The 26,859-nt window shown below is 37.7% G+C and overlaps 1 protein-coding gene across 1 annotated transcript in view; it reads left to right on the forward strand.

The window, feature by feature from the left end:
- Positions 1-380: 380 nt before the first annotated feature.
- The window catches only part of cdh22 (cadherin 22), a gene marked incomplete at its 3' end in the record, with an annotated part of 61,022 nt that continues 34,543 nt past the window's right edge, over positions 381-26,859 (forward strand). The window contains exons 1-4 of the mRNA XM_079461065.1: positions 381-1,286; positions 9,358-9,652; positions 20,027-20,146; positions 25,342-25,509. Coding sequence (XP_079317191.1) covers positions 1,062-1,286; positions 9,358-9,652; positions 20,027-20,146; positions 25,342-25,509 — 808 coding nt within the window. The 5' untranslated portion in view covers positions 381-1,061. The remainder of the gene's footprint in view (positions 1,287-9,357; positions 9,653-20,026; positions 20,147-25,341; positions 25,510-26,859) is intronic.

Here is a 26,859-nt window from a genome sequence, read left to right on the forward strand (position 1 = left end):
CCACACCTGGCTCTCTTACACACAAGACATTGCTCATGGGCTTTGCACATTATCCCCGTTCTTGCTGAGCACGACGTTTCTGCCTGGAGAAATGCGTTTCAGGTAGATCACCAAAGCTAAAGTGTATTTCCACGCGGCTCTCTTGGACGATGTAAGACACGGTGAAAGGATTCAGAATGACAAACATGTTCAGACATTGAACACACAGAAAAATGCCAAAAATCTATACACATAACATTTGTGTTATTCTTAAATATTAAACTTGTTATTTGAATCGATCGTATTGTGTGATAGTTTTTTTTGTAATATCTTAATGTATGATCTAATTTTACCGGCAGAGCGTTTGTTCTCTCTAACCAATTATCTGTTGTCTCTTATAGGTCATCCGATGCTGAGGTCAACATGAACTCACCACCACCTTTCCGATACAACCTATGAATCAAATTCTCACCCAGCGGGTCAAGTAGAGGGCCATGTGAAAGCATTAAAACTCAACGACCCCCGGATCTCACATCAGTTACACGCTGTCGGCTCTTTAAATGAAATTGGAGGATTCATTCCATTTGTGTTGAAAGATACATAGTTGGAAACATAAAGGGTCCGTTCTGAAAAACTCTTGGATTATAGCTTGTTTTTCTAAAAATGACATGTTGACGTCGAGAAGAATCTCAATGGAATCGCTGAGAGTAACCCGGAGAACAACTTTCATTGACTTGTGCTGTTTGATGTTTGCAGTTTTGTTCAACAGCCGTTCATCATAAAAATAAATTGTTGGCGGTTCTCTAGTTCAGAAACCCAGCAAAGCAGAAGTTCTGACCGCGCCGTCACCCGATCGGCCTCATCTTCAGTGGAAGCGTCTCTCGAATGCCCTCTCGAAGAACCGCTGGCCTCTCCAATTTGAGCAAAATGATAAGAAATCCATTGGATTTATAGATTCATCGAGCAGCAGAGGTCCCATTTATCTTTAATCCCAGGAGCTTTCCTCCAGCTTGAGAAGAAAAACTTCATCCCGAACACGTTTGTAACTTCTGCCCCATGTTGAATTGGATACGGTTTTGAAGATGGCTCCTTGCTGGAGAGATGTAGCGCGGGTTTTGATGGTCACTCTGGGAATTCTGCAGTGCTGTGGATGGTTGTCTGCTCAGACCTTGAGGACTAGTGTGGTGACGAATGGAGAAGGTCCTGAGCAATCGCAGTCTCTTGAACGGGTGAAGAGAGGTTGGGTCTGGAATCAGTTCTTCGTTGTGGAGGAATACACCGGGACAGAGCCTCTTTACGTAGGAAAGGTAAATCTGATGTTTTTACTGCTTCTATCTTCTTTTAGAGCCGCTTGTGCTTCCATGAGGATTCAAAGACAACTCTATAGTAGTTTGTTTTAAGTCGAGAGAGATGCATGCGGCGGGCATTTTAAATGAGCGAGCGCTGGAATGCTTTAAGTGCAAGTTTGCTTACAGGATAGGTCACTAGAAGTACAAGTTTGACTCAATGTGGGTCAAACTAAAGCAGGCTCTCTGTTATAAAAAGTACAGTTTCAGCTGTTATCACTGTGGGTTACTTCTGTATCTGGCTACATTTGCAAAGTGTGTCAGAGAGAGAGAGAGGGGTATGGACAATTGTACAATATTATGTAAAAACAATCTTATTTTCATATGTTTCAGCTTTTCACAACCCTGCTTTGAGTGGTGATCAATCTCAAATAACAATTTGAAAAATATTAATAATGTTGTGAAAATACTCTGATAATGCAAAGCACAATATTACAATAACTACAACACAACAGTTTAAGCGCAATAATCTTACAATTAGAATGCATTTACAACATGCTAAAATATCAATTATGATGAGTGAAATCTGATTAGATCAAATTTGTATTTGTTAAAATATTTGTCGCTGTACATATAGGTCCCAAAATGTCAACACTCCAAAGGAGCAAACGTATCATTAAAGTAATTCAATAAATGTCGTCGGAAGAAAGAGTGCTAAATTAAAATATGGCGTCTGTACCTTTCAATCTCATTGGTTCTCGCATCTTGTGACTGTTTGCGATGTATAGTTTGGTCACAAGACACTAGAACAATCCAAATTAGATTTTTTTGTTTTATTTAGCTTAATACTCCTGAATATGATTAGTTTTCACGCACAAACCAATAGTTTCACATCGGAAGACATTTATGGATGGATAGATGGATGATTTCTCTGGCTTCAAGTTGGGACCTATCCGTGCACAAAACTGGTGAATATTTTTTTATTATATTTTTAGGGGTTTTACACATTTTATTGGGACAGGAAAGTATAGAGCTGACAGGAAATCGTCGGGCAGAGATCTTGAGACGGGAATCTAAATCTAGTTGCTGTGAGTGCATTGGCGATATACGTCGGCGTGCTAACCACAAGGATATTGACGCCCGCAAAATACTTGAATATTTTCATTGAAATGTTTGTGCTGAGGTAAAAAAGTCATATACTGTACATCTGGGATGACATAGGACATTTACATTTTTGGGTGCACTGTCCCTTTAAGACAGATCCAGGCATCTGCAGAAACAGCTTACTCCTGTATTCTTAAGTCATTCATTAACTGATAGACGTGCGTGTGTGTGCGACCGGAGCATTTGATGTCTAAATGGGCTGTCATAAAGAATAGTGTAAGATGATTTTATTAATAATCACTATTAATAGAGGCCTTCTGGCATGTCCTGTGTCATCTGTTGCAAAGACTTTAATTAGTGTGATATAGAATTAAATACGAGCAGCATGACTTTTATCAGTAATAGTCATTTAAAACAATTCCTTTCTTTCTCTTCCTCCGCTCTCGCTCGGTCCAGAAAATTAATCGGCTAATGAAATATGATTCGTATGTTTGGCTCTTGCGCTGAATACTGGCAGCTCTGTTTAGTACATTTGGAAAATGAATTTCACTCAACCCAACGTTACATTAACACCTTTTATGAGTCTGAATTATGCGGTAAAGCTTTATAAGAATCTTCCTGCGTTAATGTGTTTGCTGTGTCTGCAAGCTCGTAATGTTTACAGTTTAATGTGCGTATGAAAAACATGCTTGATTTTCTTTACAGTAATGTAAGATTTGTAAAGGCTCAGCAAGTGTTTGCTCAATTAGTAATTCCGTTAGTTGACGAACATTTTGTAGTTTTGTTTCGTTGGTTAAAAACTCAACGAGTTATAAATGCAGTATTTTTATGTATGACGTGATGTCAAATGTTGTTGAAGTCATTAAGTAAATTATTCACAGTTAAGCATGTTGATTTACATGCTAATCAATTTATTTAAATTCATTTCTATTGCGTGTTTTGGAAGCATATAGCAGCTGTACAGAAGATTGTAGAACGTGGACGAACGAGAATAACTGATAAAACTATACAAATTAAAATTAATTAACTAAAAAATTCAAACAAAAAATATTGTGTTATTATAGACATAATTATGTATTATTTATGGCAAAAATGTTGATTGCAAAATATGTTAACAATTATCATTATAAATATATTATCATAAAACATTATATACAATATTATTATACCAAAATAATAATACAAATATTATAAGAAAGTATTTTGCTAAGCTTAACAAATATCCAGTTCAGCTCTGCTGTAAATTTTGCTCCAGTGTGAACAGATTTACACAATGAACATAATTGAAAAGTTTGACCACGAGTGCCTTTAAAAAAACGAACGCTGCCAAGGGCAACTTTTGAGATGAAAAGTGAAGTTTGCTGAGTTCTTTCTCTGCTAGTCATCGTACGTGAGGTGCTAAACCTTTGTTCACCGCTCAATTGGCTTTTGTGTATTATTCTTTCTCTTAATCTAACAGCTTTAATTGCAACCATTAACTTTAATTCTGAAGTCAGTAATGCTGTATTATGACACCAGTCCCCCAATCAGCAGCTGTTTTGTGCTTCGGAAGAATAAAATCTGAATTGTTCCGGGAATACGAGCGTTGACAAAAGCTTTCAGTGACCTTAAGATATTTACATAAGTCACGAGAACAAGGCTTTCACATCGCGTGGACTCTGAAGGTCTCTGTTCTCCGAGATGTAATAAACTATGGCAAGCCGAATTAGCTTTTAATCATTCTCACGATATGAATTTTTGATATCAACAATTACATTTTTACTACTGAAAACTACAATTCTTGATATCAAGAATATAATCTATACTGGTAACAGTTGATATTTTTGATATCAGTAATTACATTTTCACTTGTAAAAATGTGAATTCTTGATATCAAAAATTTCAAATAATAAATAACGTAATACTTGATATCTGTAATTTAATTTTTACTACTGAAATATCACATTAGACTGCCATTAAATCTTTTTTCAGATATCAAATACAAATGTATTTAATGTTTAAAGTCTTACACATATCAGAAATGCAATTCGTACTAGTAAAAAACATTAATTTCTGAAATCAATAATGGTGTGGTCACTAGTGAAAATGTCTATTCTTGATATCAATAATTGAATAACTACATGTAAAAATGCCAATTTCTGATATCAATAATGAAATTTTCACTAGTGACAATGTTAAGAAAAACATTTTAGATATCTACAATTACTCTCAGATTTATTGATATCTGAAATCTATTTCCTGATATCAGAAATACCAAATGCAACATGTTAAAATTCATTTGCAGATATCAAGAATTAGCATTTAAACTGGTGAAAATTGTATAATTGATATCAGGAATTCAAATTTTTACTAGTAACAAGTTAATTGTTGATATAAAAATATGTTTTTTTCTAGTAAGAGTTGCATTTCTGATATCTAAAATACGATTTTTAACATGTAGGCAATGAATTATTGATATCTGAAATTGAATTCGAATGGCAGTGATACCAATGCATATGTTATTACTGATATCAAAAATAGCTTTAGTTTTCACTAGTAAAAATTTTATTGTTGATATAAATAATTCATATCGTGAGAATGACTAAAAGCTAAGTCGGCTTGCCATAATAAACCTGAGTGGAAGTTGCAGTTCTTCGTGTCAAAAACACGGCCAGTGTGTTCTCTATCCCTCACGTCGAAAAATATAAGAACTGTCTTCAACTCTGTTTATAAGCAGCAGGGCGGCAGAAATGAACAGTGTAACGGGTGTTTTTATATGCCCAACGCAAACATCTCGCCATATGGGCAGCGCAGCAAAGTGGAAAGATTTCTGAAAGGATGCCAGACTCGTCCCTCAGACACGCAGCGGCCCGTCCATTGATCGGATTTGAACGTGTAGTGTTGAGACTTTGAACAGAAGGCTGTTCTCATAACATCCATGCCAAGAGTCTCCGAGCGTTCTCACATGGTGTGAGCAAACCTTTTCTTAAAGAGAGAAGTTTATTTAAGGCCATTGTATTACAAACAACCTCTATGTTGTTGTGATGTACAGAATAACAGGACTGAAATGCTTGTTTGTTTTATCTCTAGTAACAAGACCCCAACAGCTACAGAAAATCATCTTGCAATCATTTTTGCTAAACAAATCTCATGTTAAAAGTGTGTAATAAATGCAGAATCTCTGGTAATGGTTTAAATGTCAGCAGCGTTCATAATTCTGGTGTTGATTGCTTTATGAATTCATTATAATGTTTTGATCTTCTGGTTGCTGAAGTGCTGTAATGTGGTTCATTTTGTTAGGTTTAGATAAGACAAGGTTTGTGTTTCCTGGTGAGGTTTGTGCTGATGTAACCTGACGTCTCTCCGCTAAATTTTGGATGAAGAACATCAAGCGTTCTGAAGGGAATAGATATTTTTATCCTCATAAATTGCTACAGTGGAATGATGTGTAATTGATAAATACTCTGTCATTGTTTGACAAATTGCATCTGATGCAGATTCACAATTCATTCCTAGACAACTGTTGTTGATCTTTTCTTTTTGTTAATGTAAGAGTTTAGAAACACTCTTTCTCGTGAGAAGTAAAGCAGCCAACATCAGTGTTGCCTATCGTGCACCATACAGTAAATCTTGATTAATAACATCCAGAATAAAAGTTTGTGTTTTACATAATAAATGTCTGCGTTCTGTGCATTTCCATTTTTGTATTTATAAAAAAATACACATAAATGCACATATTTAAAGAAAATATAAAAATGTATAATAATTTGAATTATTGGTAGTATTAATAAATACATGTAAATATTTCCTATACATGTGCGTGTATACGTTTATAAATACAAAATTAATGTGAACAGACACACTGTCATGTAAACACAAACTTTTATTTTGAATGCAATTAATCGCGATTAATCGTTTGACATTAGGCTTAACCAAATAAGTCGATCATTTGAATGACATTAACCAGAAAACAGACCCCCATCAGAAATCACAGTTGAGATCTCTTTTATATCAAAGGGAGCTGTTTGTCTCATATGTGTCTCGAATATTTCTCCTGAAAAATGATTTTGAGAAGATATTTGTCTCAGATTTGTCTCGTCTGCAATCAAATATCAATATTATTGAAGATCTCAATATGAACTCAAACATTTCTCATCACATTTACTCAAATCCAGATGATTTTACCTCCACAATCTACATTCGTTTACACCTCCAGACTCTTCACGTGTTTACACAATTATACCCTCATTTGTTTAGTTTTTATATCTCTTTTATAGGAAATTGTTTAAAATACACCATGTCTGCTTTTCTTTATGTGTCAATAGACTAATTGTCCCGGTTTGACTTTCTGACCCTAATTTCTGCGTCACCGGTCTTGTGCGTCAGTGATTTTTGCCCGACCGCTCATCAGAGGTGAGATGTTCAACACTCTTCCACAGGTTTGTTTGTTAGAGCGTTGACCCGAGTGGTGACCGGTCAGATGATCTACTCCACTAGTCCATGCTGAATTCTGAATGTCTTTTAAAGAGGAAGAACTGCTGGAAAAAAACTAAATATGAAATGCCATGGATGAATAATTCAGTGCTTTGAAAAGGGGTGAAAAAGACTAAAGATTTGGAGCCAAACTACATGGGCTGAAAAATGACTTCATATATGTGACAGCATCATTCATTTGTTTACCTTTATTTTAGCAGGTTGTCCCATTATTGTTGTTTAACTCCCAGACTTGCAGGTCTATTAGTAGAATGTGTGGACTTCAGCAATCTTTGCTGCATTAGTTGCCTTTGCACGAGGACACAAAAATGCACTTATTTAGTATTTTTCCAAAGTTTGCATCTCTGTACCTCAAGAAGTCTTATTTACATGAAGTAATTTAGCAGACGCTTTTATCCAAAGTGACTTACAGAGAGTTCAGGGAGCGATAAGCGATATGTCATAAAGATATGTCAGATTATAAAAAGGTAAGAAAGAGATGGTTCTTCAAAGCACCTTTAACTGAACGGTTCTTTTTGGAACCAGAAATGGCATCGCTGCAACCTTTTAAGAACCTTTATTTCTATCCTGGAGAAATGTACAAATTGAGTGAATCCAAATGTGTGTACGTTTCCAAAATGGTGATGATTTGACTGAACGCTACAGAAAAAACGACCGTCTTGTTATTTCTTATGTTTTAGTTTATAGATGCAGATGGCGTCAGTCATTTGTTATAAATTGAGAATGAGTTATCCAGCGGGCTGATGTGACCCGGGTCACAGGTTTTGCCCGAGAGTAACGCTCGCACACTGATGCCCGGAGCAAAGAGACAGATTAATACCCGCTCGCCCATCACGTCAACCAATCATGTTTCATCATTTTTCCACCTATTATTTTAACCTTCATGTTACGAGCTGACAGATCGATCACACGATCTCTGTCTGCGCCGATACGCACAAAAGACTGCAGAGCTCTCGTACTTTGATCAAACGAAAACAGACGTGGAGAAATATTTCTCGTCCCACGGTTCTCCAGATATTTTCTTTTGTCTTTCGGTTGGAGTATTCTTTTATTACTGCTGAAATATTGATACGCCGATAAAAGCAGAAATTTTCTCAGTGTGTTTCTTTCGACCGAGGGACAGACTGAAATGAAGCAAGAGGAAAAGTGCAATATCGCGGATCGGCTTGCACTATACTCTTGTTTTACGACAAATAGCTAATGAAAACCCCCAGGGGGGTGATAGAAGCCGGTATTTAATTAAGACTTGATCAAATATTTAACACAGCGATGATGGAGAGGGTGATTTTTACTCTGTCCACTGCTGTTTAGAAGACTTTGGCTGGCTGCAGAAGATGCATTATAATAGAAACAGAGAGAGAGAGAGTCGGTCAGGCAAAGGGAACCCGGTCCAGTCGGCGAAGCATCACAACACTGCTGCAGTGTAGCTCTCCGTGCATCTCAATAGCTCACCTCAGACTTTCAGCTACGATATAACATTTAGCTTCAACATTAGCTAGAAATTAGGCATTTTACACACACCGTCCCCTCTGCTCTCCCATGACTTTTATAAAAACATTAGAGACCTACAAAATTTACATCGACATGGTGGAGCCGAGGCCGGTAAACATGAAGGGTAGAAAAAATCATCAGTCATTGCTCACATGTTGCTCTTTCACAACTCAGGGCATTTGATGGAGTTGTCAGCTGTGTCTCATTCAAGTCTCAACCTTAGTCTTAGATGTTCCTCCTAAAAGTAATGAGTAGAAATGAAATACAAAATGAATGAAAATGAAAATGAATGAATTTGGGTCAGTGAAGTGTTTGAGTTCACACCGAGATCTTGTGTGAAATCTGACTTGAAAAATCTGAGCTCAGTTTGACATTTGTGAGATTTCGGACTCTTTGTCAGGAGAAACATCTGAGACACAAATGAGACGAAAGTAAATGTTTCCATTTGCTCGGATTTAAATCTCATTGATGTCTAGAAGAAACAACTGGTTTGTCTCATGGGGTAACAATTCTCTTGTTGTGTTTTCAGTGTTTTGTGCTGCATCTATGTTTTCGATATAGAATAATGAATCGCATCTTGTGCCCGCGCCTGCAGTGTTTGGGGCATTAGACACCCGCCTCACATCAGACAAAGCCCCGGCAGGCGCACGTCAACTGCAGAAATGTGCTTTTAAAAAGCTGTGTCACGGAGGCCAGTGAAACACGACGGGATGATTTGAGATGTGCTTTCACGGAATGACATGTCATGAAGGAAAGAACCAATAACTCTTCAACGAGTCTGGAGGGAGATCTCATGGGAAGGTTGGGAAAAAAGAGAGACAGTCAGAGGCGGTGTGTGTCTGAAACCAAAGACAGCTGCCTTACTCTCTCTGACAATACCAGTGGTTTTGTATAAAGGTGTCTCAAAGAGAGAAATGTTTCTTTTAACAGGCTTGTACGGCACCAGAACAGAATCAAATGAGCTGGCTGTATAACAAAAACCAAAAAGTCGTAATGAGTTTATTGTTTCTCACTTATTCGACAGATCCACTCGGACTCGGATGAAGGCGACGGATCTATTAAGTACACCATCTCTGGTGAGGGTGCAGGTACTATCTTCATCATCGATGAGGTCACCGGCGATATCCACGCCACAGAGAGACTGGACCGGGAGGAGAAAGCCTTCTACACTTTACGAGCTCAGGCGCGAGACCGGCAGACGGACGCGCCGCTCGAACCCGAGTCAGAGTTCGTCGTTAAAGTCCAAGACATCAATGACAGCGAGCCCAAGTTTCTAGAAGGGCCGTATATCGGAAGTGTGGCTGAACTCTCTCCTATCGGTAAGGTTGAAATATTCATATGCTTGATTCTTTTTGGGACATCTCCGAATCTCAATCTTTCCGACCAGAAATGCAATATAATTGACATCACTATGTCTTCAGAGGTGAATAAAGACCTAACATAAAGAAGTGTTATGTTTTTGTTATCTTAGAAAGAGCGCCTTCTATCTGCATACGCAGCGAGTCCCCTTGGGTCAAATTCGTCATGTTATTTCTACAGTAGACCTGCACTGCTCTACAGAGTGCGTTTCCTAAATAGGTTATATCATTCAGCAATGAAGTGAAAACGTGACGACATCTTTGTCCTGTGAGGGGCGGTGTGAGCCGTTGATTGCAATTCGCAACCTCACCACTAGATGCCGTTATAATCTCCATATTTCTCCTTTAAGTTTCTCTCAGTGCCGTCTAGAAAAAACAACTACAATATTGAATTTGCAAGGAATCTTGTTTGTTTCTTATTCATCTTGATATACTTCAATATCTTTAAACAACACTGAACTGAAACTCTATATAAAGAAAATAAGTGATACTGTATGTACCGTCAGATGTCTTGATAATGAGATAAAACATTTCAGCATTCACAACCGTGATTAATATCCGAATACCATTGTTTTGCCATCCGATGACTGTATCATGTTCGTAAGGGTTGTGTTGTGTTTATGTGTGAGTCTTCGGGTAAAGTGAAAGCTCTTAGATGTGTGTTTGTGAGTATAAAAGATTTTGAAGTGCAGGTTACAATAATGCAATCACTGCAGGTCCACGCGACTGTGAACTTCCTGATTGAAATTAATTCCTGCTTCCTCAGCACATCTGTGCCAGAGACTCGCCGCTTATTAACGCAGTGCAGAGAGAAATATGAACGAGAGCGAATTTTCCATCCCCTGTAGGTTCTGTACCTTTCAGTCAAATTACACATTAAAGAAGTGTGCACTTCATGTTTTAAACATCCAACAACAACGGCTTTAATGAAATAACACTCCTGCTTAGTCAAGCATTTTGTTATCTGCGTGTCTTTGGTGTCCGCTACAGCACAGATGCTAATGGTCTCATTGTTAACACCTCGCCAATAAGGTCACCGTGACTTGGCCGAACAAATTCAAAGCACGGTCGTGAAAATGTGTGTGAAATATTTATGTTCGAGTTGATATTGAGATCAATTTCAATAATATTGACCTTTGAATGTAGTCTTGACTCATCGTTGACGTGTCTTCTCAAACTCTAATGACGGACACATTTTCCTGAGCAGAAATATTTGAAACAAAGCAGAAGTTTCCATTTGCTCTCCATTTAATCTCATGAGAAATGACTGAGATGTAAAAGCGATCTCATCCGTGATTTTTTCGTTCTTTGTTATAGGCCTGCACGTGATCTGGCTAAATAATGCACCGTGCATTCGGCATCCTTTCGCACGCAGAAAACTCAACGTGTGAACGGCTAATCTGTGTAAATGTTATATGGAATGGGAACTGCGGCGTGATTCAGTCTCACTGCTGCAACAGAGGAAATTCAGCAGTAATATTAAAACGGGTAATCACGGACGGGCTGCCGGCACATTCGTTTACACTTACCTCCGTTGTCATTTTGTGTCTCTCTCCAGTGGATTCGCTGATGCTCGTGGCCTTCAGAGCGCCCGGGAAGTCACATTTGTTTGCGTATTATTCAGATGTTGGAGATGTTGTGTGTTGGCTAAAGCAGTGAAGAGCCGGTGGAGTGTCTCTCGCTCCCGTTAATCGCATTAGCTTCAGATTACTAGCCAAGAAGTCAATCTTTTGTTCGTTTGTATTTGTATGACACAAAATACATGCAGCCGGTGAATCTGCTTATAAGAATCATTTGTGAGGTTTTTCAGCAGGACTCATCTATTCATTTGCTATGTTTGCATTATTTGCAAGCAAAAATGATGTGTGTGTAACAGGAAATGCTTTATTCAGATTTTTCTTTCTCTCTGAAAATGTAAATGTAGTAAAAACGAATGCGTGGATTCGTTCATTGGTCGGATTATTGATCTTTTCTTTGCTCTTTTTGACATGAAATGTTGAATTTTCATTTTGGCTGAACGGCGGTATCCCTTTAAAAGGCTTGCTTTAAAATGCACAATGTTTGTGACTGTATTTACAATATCTCAGCGTTTCGAATCTAAAAGAGCACAAAGGTGAACATTTGATTCATTTTAGAGAAAGAGAAGTTGATTTTTAATGGATGTAACCTTGCTATTACATATTTGTATTCTTATATAATTGTATTATGTTGCAATCAGTGAGATTAATAAGTAAACTGTTTAGAATTTTATATTTTCAAATGATGCCAATGATGTAATTCGCAGTGCATCATGGGAAGAGAAGTTGATTTCAATATGCAGTCGTATCTTTGCATGTCACATGTACATAATAGATAATGTGAGGAATATCAGAAGATATTTTAGAGCAGATTTTCATGGGTTAGGTAAATGTGCGCTCATGTACCATCAGCCTCTTTAAATCATCAACAAGCATCATTGAAATATTCTTTAAATGCCAAACCGATTTAACCGCAAGTTGAATTGGCCGTGAAAATATGATCATTTACCAACCGAAACCCAATAATAAAGATATTTATGGCATAACTATACATCTAATAGACATTATGATGTTGTCACCTGCTTAATTTAATGGTCATCTGAGGTTTGCTTCGGTATTCTGCTTTTAAGCATCTTATTATTAAAAAAAAAGCCAGACTGTTGTTTGTTTTAAGTAAAACTACAGTTTGTCTTTTCTTCCCGCAGAGCCCAAAGTAACTCCAGCATTGCCTGTACATAAAAAAACAATACTGTCCTTGTACATGTTGTGCGACAGATGTGTTAACATGACCATAGAGGAGATATGCAGAACGCCTTTAAATGATTCACTAATATATGAGTTCTGTCAGTGTCAGATAAGACATTACAGAAAGAGAGCGAGAGACAGATGCTGCCACTGTCTTATTTCAACTGGATTTGCATTTCCCAAATGCAAATAATCAGCGCTTGCATAGCAGTGAAAGAAATGTGTTAAGGTTTTAGGTTAGTTTGTGCAGAATTAATTTCCGGATCTGAGCCGAATTGCCGTTGTCATGACATCCAGCTTGCATCTTGTTTTAAGGCCACGGATGCCGTATCTGCTCAGATGATGCTCTTTCAAAGCTCAGGAGATTGAATGGAGTTGTGTTTCATTTATGCATCAACTTAGTCTCAGATGTTTCTCCTAAAACTGCTCCGGAGAAAAAAAACGGAATTGAATGTAATTATTGAAACAGATGAAGAGTGTGGAGGTGTCAAATGAATGTAGATCGTAGAGGTCAAATAATCGACCATGTTGAGATCTCTTCTGAAACCAATGGAGACATTTGTCAGACTTCTGACTGTTTCTTTAAATGAAATGTGATCTCTTATCAACAAGCAGCGCAAATTGAGCTGTCAATCACACATCACATACAGTGCAGTGAAAGTTTAATACTCGATGTGAAAGGTTCCTTTCGATAAGTGAGCAACAGTAAAAGTTTGACTTGGCAAACACATCACGTGTAAATCATGAGTGAAGTTTGGTGTGCACGTGTGTGACACCGTCTCATTGTAAAGCTCAATCTCTGGTAAACTGCCTCCATTTGACAGAAGTGCTTCTTGATGAGCGGTTGTGTTGGAAATGTTTGATGTACACATCGGGTTGGAAGGGCTCTTGACCACTGATGGAATAGATACGTCAGCTCCAGCCCCGACAACCTGACTTCCAACCTGATGTTATCTGCTCTGATTGACACCGCACATCATCTAGAGATGAGGTGATGTCAGGGCACAGAAAACATCAAAACATTGAGAAAACATTCGAAAATAAATAGCCCTGGTCAGTTCAGCGCTCCGGTCGTGCTGAAATAAATGATATACACGTTCACCTGCAGCTTGAGGCTTTATTTTGAAATTCAATTAAAGTTAAAGTGATAGTTCTGTCAAAAATAAAAGGTCTGTCATCACGTATTCTTCTCACGTGGACGTAAATCTGTACGTGACTCTTTCTGCAATGGAACACAAAAGAAGTTATTTTGAGAAATGTATATCCATATAATTGAAGTCAATGGGGTTCAGTGGGGTTCGGCATCAACATTCTTCAAAATATCTCTTTTTGTGTTCTGCAGGAGAAAGAAAGTCATACAGGTTTGATATGAAACAAGGGGGAATACAAGATGAAATCGTTTTCATTTTATTCCTTTAAAAGCCTTGCTTTATAATGCCTTATGATCGTGAGTCTATTCACAATATTACATAACCTTCATAACCTTTAATTCGAGTTAACATTTCATTCATTTTATTTTTAATGGATAGGTTTGTAATTCAGAGATCCACCTTTGGAATTACGTATTTTTATTATTACACTACTGTATATAATTTTATTATGTTGCAATCAGCAAGATTAATAAGTAAACTGTTTTCACAAATGATGTGATGGGCAGTGCATGATGGGAAGACTAGATCATGTCATATATTTTTGCATGTTACGTGATATTTCAGACGTTTCATAGCTAAAAGCATTTTATTCAAATTTTCACATTTAAAAAGGAAGCAATGTGAGAAAACGAGACGTTCTGATCTGTTTTAAATACAGACAGGCTTTAGTATTCAGAGCGACTCGGTGCTAAATTGAATAAAATGGGATTAATATCTAATCCTGCACTGCATGTATTTAGTGTACTTAGATTTTGAGATTTGCCGTAGTAACTGCCAGATGATTTCACTCTCGATCCATCTGCGGCTTTAGGCTTTTCATGCCAGAAACTTCACAAAAAAAACATTCATTCATTCACTTTTCTTCAGGTCACATGACGTCGATTATGAGATTATCTATTTGAATGAGGGTCTGGTAAAGTCTTAAAGGAACAAAATGGCACCTTTGATATTTTGGGTTGGCATTTGTCGCTTATATGAGCAATAGTAATGCATGACCTAATAAGAAGGACCAATAAAACACGCTGGACTGGTACTGTTGAAATCCCGATCTCTGCCACAGTGGATGACAAACATCCCATGTTAATTCTTATGGGAACTTTTTGAGTATCCTTGTAAGCAGGCCATTGAGTTTTATGTCACGACATTAGCCGCCTCTTCAACGTTAGGCTCTCTATTCTTATTTTTTAATCTTCAGTCATATCGTTCTTTATTTTTAAGCGGGACTGTGAAAAGCAAATCAATTGTTGAGTTGTTGAGAGAAATAACTTTTCATGTGAAAACACTTTGGCTTTTATGGGGCCACTAAACGGTCTGTAATGCGAGGTGATTTTGGGGCCGATGACTCCGGCAGGGTTAAACCCGGAGCGAGATGGCACGACTGCTTTAGACTCACAGCGGCAGTGAGACACAAATCTCCTTTACGAGCGAAGCTCTTAAACGCCTGTCAGTCTCGCGTGCTGCGTCTCTTCAGCTTCTGCTGATGGACACACATTCAGTTTACACTGAACCTTTAAAACAACCTGAAATGATGCGTGCATGAACTTTAAAAAAAATATTTATACAAAGAAAGAAATACAGAATTAAACATGAACCTGTAAACCATAATGAGATGAAACCATTGTTGGCTTATTGGATTTTTTCGCAACCATGTTTTGAAATATTTAATTTGATCAAAAATGAGCGAAACATTGGGAGTAATGTAAACTTAATCTCTTGTCATTTTGTACATTTTTAGAATGTGGTATGAATTCATATGATCTCATGTGTACGTTACAGTATATTATAATCAGCTTTCAAACCGGCCGCATTTTTATTTGTTTGTACTAATAATCGTTTGACATTTACACTACATTATACCCAAAACTGTTGCTAATGCTTATGTTTATGTTATTGTTTACCTGATATATATGAGAAACAGGATGGATTGCAATATAAAATATAAATTGATAACCAATTAAAAAAAAAAATCTTGTTTTATTTGAAGTTATTTTGATTAAAGAATGAAAATGAACACCTAGAATATTTCTTAATAATCTTATAATCATTATTTTCTTTAATCAAAATGTGTTATTCCGAATGATGTACTTTTAAAATCGTGGGCTTCATATTTTATAGTTATACTGTATGCCTGAAACCAAAAAGAGTGAAGTCACATTAAAATGCATTTGACATTAGAGCTTTCATTTACTCTTATTTTCACGTCTGCATTTCTCATTGCAGACTGTGCGTTCGCTCTAAATCTTCTCATCTAAAAACCTTTCTTTGACTCCCGAAAGAAACCTAAAGAGCTTCATTTATCAGCGTTTCTCTTAGAGACCCCTCGCCATCCAATGAAAGAGAGTTCATCACGAGACTTTGGACAAGATGTGAGATAAATCTCTCGAACAAAGATGCTTGATATGAAGTGTTTCTGTGCAAATCTATTGTTTGATTTATATTTTATGTTGGCGCCAATCACGACCCGTGTGTGCTTGTGTGGAGACGACAGGTGGAAGGTAAACTGCCCTGTCTCGCCCTACACCCGCCCGCATAATCCACTTCCACCCGCCCTGTGTCGCTCCGCAAATATTAGCAGGAGGTGCGGGACGCTCCGGGTGAAGAGGGCACGCCCGTTGAACTCCGATGTTGTATCTGAGATTGCTTTTTTGGTACTGTGTGCTTTCATTCTCAGAAACATTTCTCTGGTCAGAGAGCCGATGACAAACCTGAACCATACATCAGTCGCGAATCTCACACAGAAATAACACATATATAATACACTGCAATAAGTGATTTTCTTACCTTTTATTTTTTCCTTGTTTTCCAGCACAAGTGCCTAATTTCTTCATTCTTAATCAATATAGATTTAGATTTTTTGTCATTATTTTTTATTAAATATCATTTTATTACATGTCACTTTATTTTTTTAATTATTAAATCAAGGGGGAAGCAAAATAAACGTGTTTTTTTCAGTTTCTTCTGCTTGCACATTTGTACTAGACAACAAGGCAAAAATACTAAATACCAAAAAAAATAGAAATGTATTTGAATATACTGTCATTTTGTTTTTGATGACGATTATAATGATGTTCCATATAACGTTTTATGTAGGATTTATAATGTAAGTTTAATTCAAAGACATCTCTGCGAGAGTGAGCTGTAAATATTCATGACTGTGTAACCGTTTCAGCTTATCGCATGCTTTTATTTTGGACACATGCATATCACAAGGAATTATTTAATTCGACTTGCTTTATAATAAATCATTCAACACTGTTTCTTTAAACATACAGCCTTATATATGAACGCAACATATACGATAGCTCTGATCCCATGATTGAAGATTTGGAGCATTTTCATGCGAAACCCGTGTAAAGTCACAATTTAAAACATGTGGGATCATATGAAATGAAAAATTTGTTTCATGGCCAATGATGCTATCCACCGTCATATCAATCTGCGTTGTGTATGTGTCTAATTTGTGTACTTCTTTATATATTTTGTGTTTCTTCTTCAAGGAGAGCCGTCCAAGACGAAACTGAGATTTTCATCACATATTTTTACTTTATTTATGTTTGTCTCATATTTGTTCTGCTACTTGATAAGGGAAGTAAAATATAAGCAAACAAAAAATGAATCATTTGTAGACAGTGGATCCATGTGTCCGTATAGAATACATGTGTCTGTCAGATGCGGGTTACATTTCTGAGACGGTGAATCAAACCCTGTAAACATCTTTCATCTTCTTCTGCTGGAACAATATTTGCACTTGGCAGAATACACAGAGAGCTCAAAGTACAACACTGCAGAAGACTGAGTTTTCATTCAGCGTATCCAGGGCGATCCTAGACGTCTGGGGGCCCTAAGCAAACTTGTGAGGGGCCCTTGTGCAAATAATTAAAGATGCAAATACAGTAAATCTGTACTGGATCATTTTTTGTAAGTATTAATTCATTGCATAATTTGGCTAATACAGTAAGACTATAAAACATGCCGCCTTGTTTCTTTTGCTTTGCATTGTTGCCTCTTCCCCCCTCCAGACGGATAGCTTTGTTTTGAAGTCATGGTCATAAGACACATATCAGCACATCATACACATGTCATTACCAGGCTGCCGCCCACTGCATGAAATCAGAGTATGTAACAGTAATTAAATAGATAAAAAGAAAATTTCCAAATGATTCCTCTAAAGTTTAATCCACAAGTTACTAAAAATGGCGTCTTGTTTACAATAGTGTTTTGAGTTGGTCCTCAAGGGGGGCCCCTGGGGAGGCAGGGGCCCTACGCAACCTGCTTAGGATCGGCTCTGAGCGTATCAAATGTAGTTTGTCCCTACACAAACTGAGGATCACAGAGTTTGAGAAGAGAAGTCAACAATGTATTAAACTCATCTCAGATTTGTCAAGTCTTATTAAAAAATTTCAATATAAGTGAAGATCTGAATACGAACTCAAACATTTCTCCTCAAATTTGCTCAAATCAAGATTATTTTACCTCCAGATAATGCTCTCTCTTGAGCAGTTTTAGGAGAAACATCTGAGACTGAGGTGATACTTGAATGAAACAATCTCCTGAGGAATCCGAGCGATAACGTTTTTGAAAAATAAATATGTTTTATGATGTATGCTGCAGTATGTCTTTATATATAGATGATTGATTGATTCATTCGATGGGGACAAATAGTTTCCAGTTTACGGAAATCTGAGGCTGTACATCTCCAGGCATCCAGAGTGCGTTTCTTTTATATTTATTCCCAAGAGCCGCCTTGAGACCTAAAGCAGAAACGACCTCTTAGTGAATGTGAGTCTGTGCATCAATAACTGATGATAGTTTCAGTGTAAACACAATAAAGCATTTGCATTTATATAGTTTTTCACCAGTGGCTTAACCGGCGTCTGGGAGGCCGTCGGGATGATTATCACCTGTGCAAAATTAAGATTGTGCAAATAATCCCATGAACGTAAATGACTTCTCCGTTTCCGCCTCTGGGTCAGCCGGTCGTGCAAGCGAGAAACGCAATCTTATATTATACATCTCAGCTTTAATGCAGCGCAGACAGTTTTCCTAAAGCAAACTAGACGTGCGTGATCTTTCGGAGAACATAAACGGGCTTAGTTTGGGGAAATGGTTGGCAGTTATTTTGTTTTACTGTCGAATAGACTTCCTCGCTGTAACTCACGGCGTCTCGACGTCTCCATTAGGCAAACTCGAAAAAGCAAGGTATCTTTGGAAACGGCTGCATGTTTATGAACACCCAGTGAGTTTTACCCAATTGTTTGTGGGTGAGAAAGGGCAAACGCTTTCAGACAGATACCCATCTGGATGTTTGGCTTTGGCAAAAGTGTTAATGAATAAAGCATTGTCCTCTTGTGTTATCTCCCGCGGGATCCCGCTTCGTTGACACAACGCAAACAAGATTCTGTCACTTTCTGTTAATGAACCTCATTAGCATAAAAGCGTGATGTGTCCGAGCGGGACGGTGACAGTCTCCGCGAGACACTGGTGCAGTGACCTTTAGCGGACACCGGCAGCTGTCACCAATTACCTGCAGACCAATGGACCTGGATGAGAGTGCCAGAGAAGTGAACGAGAGTCGTCATCTCTTAAAGGGACAGCCCCGATTTATTTTATAATGTATAAATTGGTTTTAAAATCATAACCACAAATTTACTATGGTCTTTCTATTTCAACAATGATATTTGTTACCCAGAGAGATGTGTTGTTGCTCAGATGTTTCTCTTTCATAGCTCATGGAGATTTGATGGAGTTCTCAGTTGTGTCATTTTAGTCTCTGATGTTTTCTTAGAGTTTGGAGGCGTAAAATGACTGTAGATTCATGTGGATTTGCATAAATTGGATGAGAAATGTTTAGGTTCGTATTGACATTACATTTACGCATTCGGCAGACGCTTTTGTTCAAAGCAATTTACATTGCATTATACTATACACTTGTATCTGATTATGTGCACGAACCCACGACCTTGGTGTTGCTATCGCTGTACTCTAACCACTGGGCCATCAAACTCTAATGACAGACACATTTGTGATGGAGAAACATCATATCATATGGGATTTGTCTGTCTATGGCTATACAAATGGTGATGATAAAATCGCTGGTTTATGCTTCTGGGCGACGCTGTTCCTTTAAACGTCGTCATTCTCTCTCATGGGTCGTCCTCCATAATTTCCCTGCGTTTCTCCCTCAGGAATAAAGTCCATTAAGCTTCACAGGCTGTGAGCTTTGCTTTAGTTAAAACGTGTGACTAAATGTAAATATGTGCTTTGCATTGAGAGCCGGAGGGGAGCCGTGAATAAATGTACTTAAAGAACTAAATGCACTTTAAACGCTCACAACTAGACTGTTATAAAATATAAAACACAAAGGAATGGTTATCGTCATGAACAGCAGGCGAACGTTTAAGTAACGTCTGTGTTCTCCACAGGTACTTCAGTGATGAAGGTTATGGCCTCGGATGCTGATGACCCCACGTATGGAAGCAGCGCCCGGATAGTTTACAGCGTTCGGGAGGGAGAGAGATTCTTCAGTGTTGACCGTCAAACTGGTAAGAATGACATGTGTTCTTGTGTAGTTTATTGTTTAAAGACCATTGTGTGTTTATTTTAGTGTTATTTGCTCAGATGTGGTTTAGACGGTTCTCCAATTTAATTATTAGTGTACATGAGTGTTTGAAAAGTTATAAAACCTTATTTTAAGAATAAATCAGAATTTTTCTTTTCTTCATTATTCTCTGTTGTTTCCTCTTCTTCAATGTTGTGGCTGTGTGAAAGTAAACATGCATTTCTCTCTTCAGAGGAAACTGACAGAACTTAAACCCTCTGGGATCATCTAAGCTCTGTTTGCCGGCAAACATTCCCCCGGGTCCAATCTTTAAACTTTTAATGATTTCTTTTCGTGGGCAGTGGCGCAAGACCCGCGACCGGCGGATGATAAATGACTTCGCCTCTGCCACGTTCGCTCCTGGACCGCGTGTTTTCAAACGCTCCGTCCTCACTGATCTGAGAACAGCTAGATGCGCTGGAATTAGATGCACTGTGTGTTTTTCTGGTGACCCCATTAATTTCTCTGAACCTCAAAATAAAAACAACATTAATCCCGGGTTGGGTGTTAGTCTTTGCCGACGGGTAAATAAGAAGGCGAGTTTGAGACTAATATGGGATTATTAGATTCTGTTTTGGTCTTGTTGTTGAACCTCGGATTCTCATCTCATGGTCTGTTAATGTTGAATTTTTAGTTGCCTCATCCTTTGGAAGGTCAAACAAAGAGGCTTTCGTTTCGCAACGAAACGCACATCGTCTCTGCGACGACATGGATGCGCCCGCGACAGTACAATGAGATTTACAAGTCAAATCGTGTTACGAACGAACGAACTGACGTAGATTTGCCGGGGTGTAGTTACACGAGGCATTTCAGGCAGGTCTGGGTGAGCATTCGCTTCTAGATAAAATACATCTCTTGTTCCGACACTTACATTTTTGCAATTATACGTGTCTAATACATGCATGGGCAACTTATAACACACCAAAGACAAAAAAAAAACATGTGTTTCCGGCAAATCACCCCTTTAATTCACATCTGATTCCCCCGAAATGTGATATTACAACGGTATATTTTTCTTTCAGATGAAACTTCTGACACTTTAAAAAAAATTAATCTAAGTATAACAATTGGAATATTAAGGAGATCTTTACTTCGCTCTTCGATACATTATTGAGATCTTAAGTGAAGCTCTCGTTGAGACACGTGAGATTACTGTTTTTCATTAAAAAATACAAACACTTTAGCAGGGGTCTCCAGAGTCACACTGTGTCCAGTAGAAACAATTGAAATATTAAAGATGAGAGCTGATTTCATTTCACATACGTCCACCTGCGGTTCCTTCGCGCGCCTTTCAAGTCGAGCACTTCAAATCAGCAAAACTTTAGATGGCACTTGTAATGGATCTGACCTGAGGTCAGGGGCTTTATGTGCTTGAAGAGCAGAAGTGAATTGTGACTTCTCCTGAGCTCTCGACGCTTGAAAGCACAGCTCACCTCTTTAGCATCGAGCTCTGAGCACAGATGTATCGCGCCACACAAACATCGCCGGTGGCTACAGGCTCCTCACTGGGATTGCACTTCTCCAGCCGTGTGACTACATAAGCAGAGAGCAAAAGAAAGCCAGACAGAAAGAAAGAAAGAAAGAACAAAAGGAAACAGGCATAGACCAGTGTTAATTTCGTCAGACGAGACGAGACGAAATATGTTCGTCAACGACCTTTTTTTTCATGACTAAGACGAGACGATGACAAGACGGCACCACTGTCCAAAAACGCTGACTAAGACTAAATTAACATGCATTATTGTTGACGAAAAAAGACGAGACGAAAATGTTTTGCATAAAATAAAAACTAAGATAAAATCTCTCTTCATTTTCGTCTACAATCGTCTCTGCTTTTTCATCAGCTGTTACGCCTTTAAAATATTCAGAACGAGTTTCGCGGCTTTGCGCTGTTGCTCAAGTTACAGGTCTCATTGTGTGTTCACATCGAGCGCGAATGAGGCGTCAAGCGCGAGTGATTTACATGTTAAGTCAATGCAAAGACGCGATAGACGCGCTTGCGGCGCGAATAGCGCGAATGACTGTGTGTTCACATCGAGCGCCAAAGAGGCGTCGAAAACGCGCTATTCGCGAGTAGTTGGACGCTTGAACATTTTGTGTTTACTCGCTTCATTCGCGCGTGAAATTCGCGTCATTCGAGCCGCCTCATTTGCGCTATTCGCGCCGCAAGCGCGTCTGCAAGCGCGTCTATCGCGTCTTTGCATTGACTTAACATGTAAATCACTCGCGCTTGACGCCTCATTCGGTTGGAAACTCATTTGGGTAGTTTTTTTTAACTTAAAATAACCCTCAATGGTTTGGATTTTGCTTTCTGTTGCAAATCTTGCCTTTGAACTTGATTGTTTAATTCATTCCTAAAGTGGACGTTTCAGCAGCTGTAGTAAGTTTTAGTATCAGCAGCTGTAGTACAACAGAATTGTTAATTGTTGAGCCTTGTTAAAGCGTTGTTAAATCTTATTTATTATTTCCCAAGATCAACATAGTCTGTAAATAGGTTGTATTTTAGGCCCACAGTAAAGTAGGCCTATTCTTTTCAGTTTTTCTAAGTACATTTATTTTATTTCTGATTTGAACAGAAACATAATACATGAGACACAAGGCAACCAAAACTGTTTTAAAAACCTTTGTAACTTAAGTTGTCAGTCAGAGTCTGTTGGGCCCCAGCTTTTGAATTGTGTTGGTTAAGATAAAATAGCCTACTCTTCAGAACAGGTTAATCATTTGGGAATGTGTCTCCTAAATCAGAAACAGACACGTTTAACATTTGCATTCAACAAAAAACATTCAACAAGTGTATTTTGAATGTGAAACACTTTTTTTACTGAAATGTTTATCAGTAATAATCTCAGTAATAATGTGTTATTTAAAAAAAAGACTACAATATTTTGACTAAAACTAGACTAAAATATATTGAGTTTTCTTTTGACTAAAACTAGACTAAAATTACGAGACTTTTAGTCGACTAAAACTTGACTAACAAAATAAGATATGTGAATGACTAAATATGACTAAAACTAACAAGAACATTTGGCACAAGACTAAGACTAAGACTAAATTAAAAATAGGTGACGAAATTAACACTGGCATAGACAGCCAGACAAACGTTTGTTTGTTGCACAGACTCAATAGAGAGTCCATGCGGTTCTTTTCCCAAGTAGATGTTTGCAGAAGCATCTTCAGATCTCTCTAGGTCTGAAACATGCGAACATGTCCAGGTCATATATTGCCCCACCAAAATTCAGATGAAAACAAAAATGGATACATTGTTGCAGAAAGATACAATTTAGTCATGTATAAATACATTTTTCTTTTAAAAAATTTAGCTAAATGAGTGAAAGCGAATTAAACTTTGGCTTGAGTCTCATTTGTATCTCAGATATTTCTACTAAATTAAGAGCCTGAAATCTTAACAGATCTTAACAATGACTTACTCGGATAGGTTTTGATAAAATTATATTAAGTAAAGAGTGTAGTAATAGAATAGAAAAAATAAAATGATAAAATAAATTTAGAATAGAATAAAATAAAATGATAAAACAAAACAAAACATCCACAACACAACACAAATGTAATAATTAAAAAAAAATATAATAATAAAAAACAATAATGTTTAAGATACGGTGATGTGTTTGTAAGGGTTGTAAGTTATATTATGAATTGGTCATTTCACATGTTTAGATGTTGGGTCATGAAGTCACTTTTAAAGCCAGTGATGTGATTCATGTTAATATTCTTTTATAAAGCGTGTTGTAGATCTGCAGAATGTCCGCCGTTGAATCGAGATCTTTTGGAATGAAACAGCAGTGTGTTACCCTGAACGACCGCAATTATTTTGTGTTGCCATGGTGTTGGTGAGAGACAGGCTTGAAATAATGAAAATGGTAAAAGACACACGGCAGTCTGTCACTCCTGTGGTTTCAAGAGTTTATTCTTTTCAGATCATAAGAGTCTAAATCAGAATCTGACTGATTCCTCCTGGGACCGATAGCAGATCACAAACAGGTTTTTAAGCCTCTTTTCCACCCGCTCAACTGTTACGAGGTGCCAATTTTGTATGAATCTGTACAAAAACGTACTATTATTGGAAAAAAGCACACCAAACCCTACACCTACAAATTCAATGTACGGATTTGTGTGAAAAGCTGTACGAAATAGTTAATAGTTAAATAGCAATTAATTCACTAAAATGTCAAAAGAAATCAAGAGACCATATTTGTATTGCCAAATTTACTTAATAAAATGACTAAATCATAATAAAATCTTACCAAAGTCATGTTTTTCTCAAGAAGATGGGGTATGAGGGCAGCAAACAATTAAAAACATTACAAATACAATTAAATATAAAATAATACACATGAACAACTCAAGAAACTAAATACACTAATATACATTAAACAATTCACAATAGCAAAACGTCATAAAGAAGAAAACTTAAATATATTAAATATGAAAATGTTATTTTATTTCTCCATAAACTCTGTAGTATAGACCAGTGCTTCTCAAACTGGGGTCCTCACAGAGGGGCCAGATATTTTGTGCATTTTATGAAATATTAAATTGTATCCTACACTTTGTGCAAATAAACATGATAAAAATAAGACCCCCAACCAAAATAATGGATGTTTCAGCATTGTATAACGAACATGTTTTTGATCTCTATTCGGGGGCTTATTTACTGTACTTACAATTTATTAACAGTAACACCTCTCTACATGTTTAACTTTGTATGAAACAACACTCATATCAAAATTATGAATAAAAGACTATTCATTTTAATAGTTTGTTCTTGTTGTATAGAGCTAACCTGCTGTGATAAATTAGTTTTTAAATCAGTTTTAAATGTTATCCTCTCCGTAAAACAACATTATTGAACAGTATGTTCAAGGTGTTCGACGTCTCAACGGCGCCGGCTGCGTTTATTCTCTTATACAAGTGGTACTCGTTGTACAAGGAACATCATAAAAATGACTTTTTTTCAAACGATACTCTGGCCTTAACTTGGCAGCACTTCCATTGTCTAATAATTTCCTAAAATTGCAGTTCATCACAAAACAAAAGAGCTATATATGCCTTTACGCATTTAATGATGCAAATGTGACCTTTAAACAACTTTCTCTCTCTGTCTCTCTCTGTCTTAAGGACTGATCCGGACAGCCGTGGCTGATCTCGACCGTGAGACTCAAGACCGTTATGAGCTGGTTGTCAAGGCAACAGATATGGCAGGCCAAATGGGTGGTCTTTCTGGCTCGACCACGGTGACCATAGTGATTACAGACGTTAATGACAACCCTCCGCGCTTCCCTCAAAGTGAGTGTGCATTATTTCTCCCATCATGATGTCAGCGGTGGCCTTTGGCTGGACTGTCTGAAGCAAACACGGAAGCAAACCCCCGGTCCAGGGTGTCCAGCCTTAAGAGAAATTTGGAAATATCAGGAAATGCTTTGTGATTTCCAGAGGGATGACCATGAGACGTTTTGCATACTGTGCTCAGTTAGTTTGGTTAAGACTTTGCTCTTTGCATTTTTGCGGTACGGATGATATGCTAAAGGTTTGCGAATAGCTAGTCTCACGTAGAACTTATCGCTGCTTTGTTTGGCCAAGGCCCGCCCAATAGGCCATATAACAGTAAAGCAATCCATCACGTTTCGTCTTGTGCCGTGTCATGTTTAGAGTCGTGGAAATGTCCCCGCAGTAACAGACCGATGTAAATTTCACGAGCGTGTTCAAAGTTAACAGCAACAAAATGATTATACGTTTATGCCGTGAACCTTGTATACTTTTAAGAATCGAGCGTTTAGTCGATATAGCAATCGTAGTAAGCACTATAGCTAACTTCTTAGATCAGACGGCTTGGTTTTTTTTTCAAGGCGGTCCGTTTATGAAAGGTTTTCTGAAAGAAGTGTTCTGTACTGTTCATACATCACGGCCACAAGTAAATGAAAAGCCCTTCGTCTCATTGGTCACACATTTGAACAGACCTGCTGGGAAACACATTTGATGTTGAGTGTGTTTGTGTGCGTTTGTGTTCACACTATGTGTTCTCTGCCCTGTCGTATTAAGAGCAATGAAGCCCATTGTGTGTGATGTTTTTACTCTCTCGTGTTATTGTTTCATTCTCTTTTCGGCATTCGCTTTATTACCGCAAAGAGCCTCGCTGTGAATCACTTACAACCCTGATATCTTTCTCTTCATATCTACACGACTCCTCGCTTTTTTCTTCCTCGTTCTCGTCAAAAGCCTCGTTTATGCCAGTTTTACTCCAGCATCTAACTCATTAAACCGGCTTTTTGTGTTGCGGGCCAAAAGTGAGATCCGTGTGGTCCTTTATGTCACACGCTGCACTCAAACATATTGCACATTACTGCAGGTGCCTGTTATACAAGGCCTGAATGCTTATTACAGTAGTTCTTGTAAATGGTCTCAATCTGTGGGATTATAGACAGCGTCATTATGTTTTTACCCTTTTCCTAGTAATAGTAAAAGATTGAATGTCTGCATGTATTTTTTTTTGATTATTCTAAAAAAAGACATTTGAGCAGATGATGTGCTATACATTTGTAGAATAATATAGTTTCATTTAAAAAGATGACTCTTGATAGTGTTGAAATCATATTTTACCCCAACCATACCAAATCAGATCAGTTGCTGTAGATCATC

This window comes from Barbatula barbatula, assembly GCF_947034865.1.
Source record: "Barbatula barbatula genome assembly, chromosome: 7".
Lineage (NCBI taxonomy): Eukaryota > Metazoa > Chordata > Actinopteri > Cypriniformes > Nemacheilidae > Barbatula > Barbatula barbatula.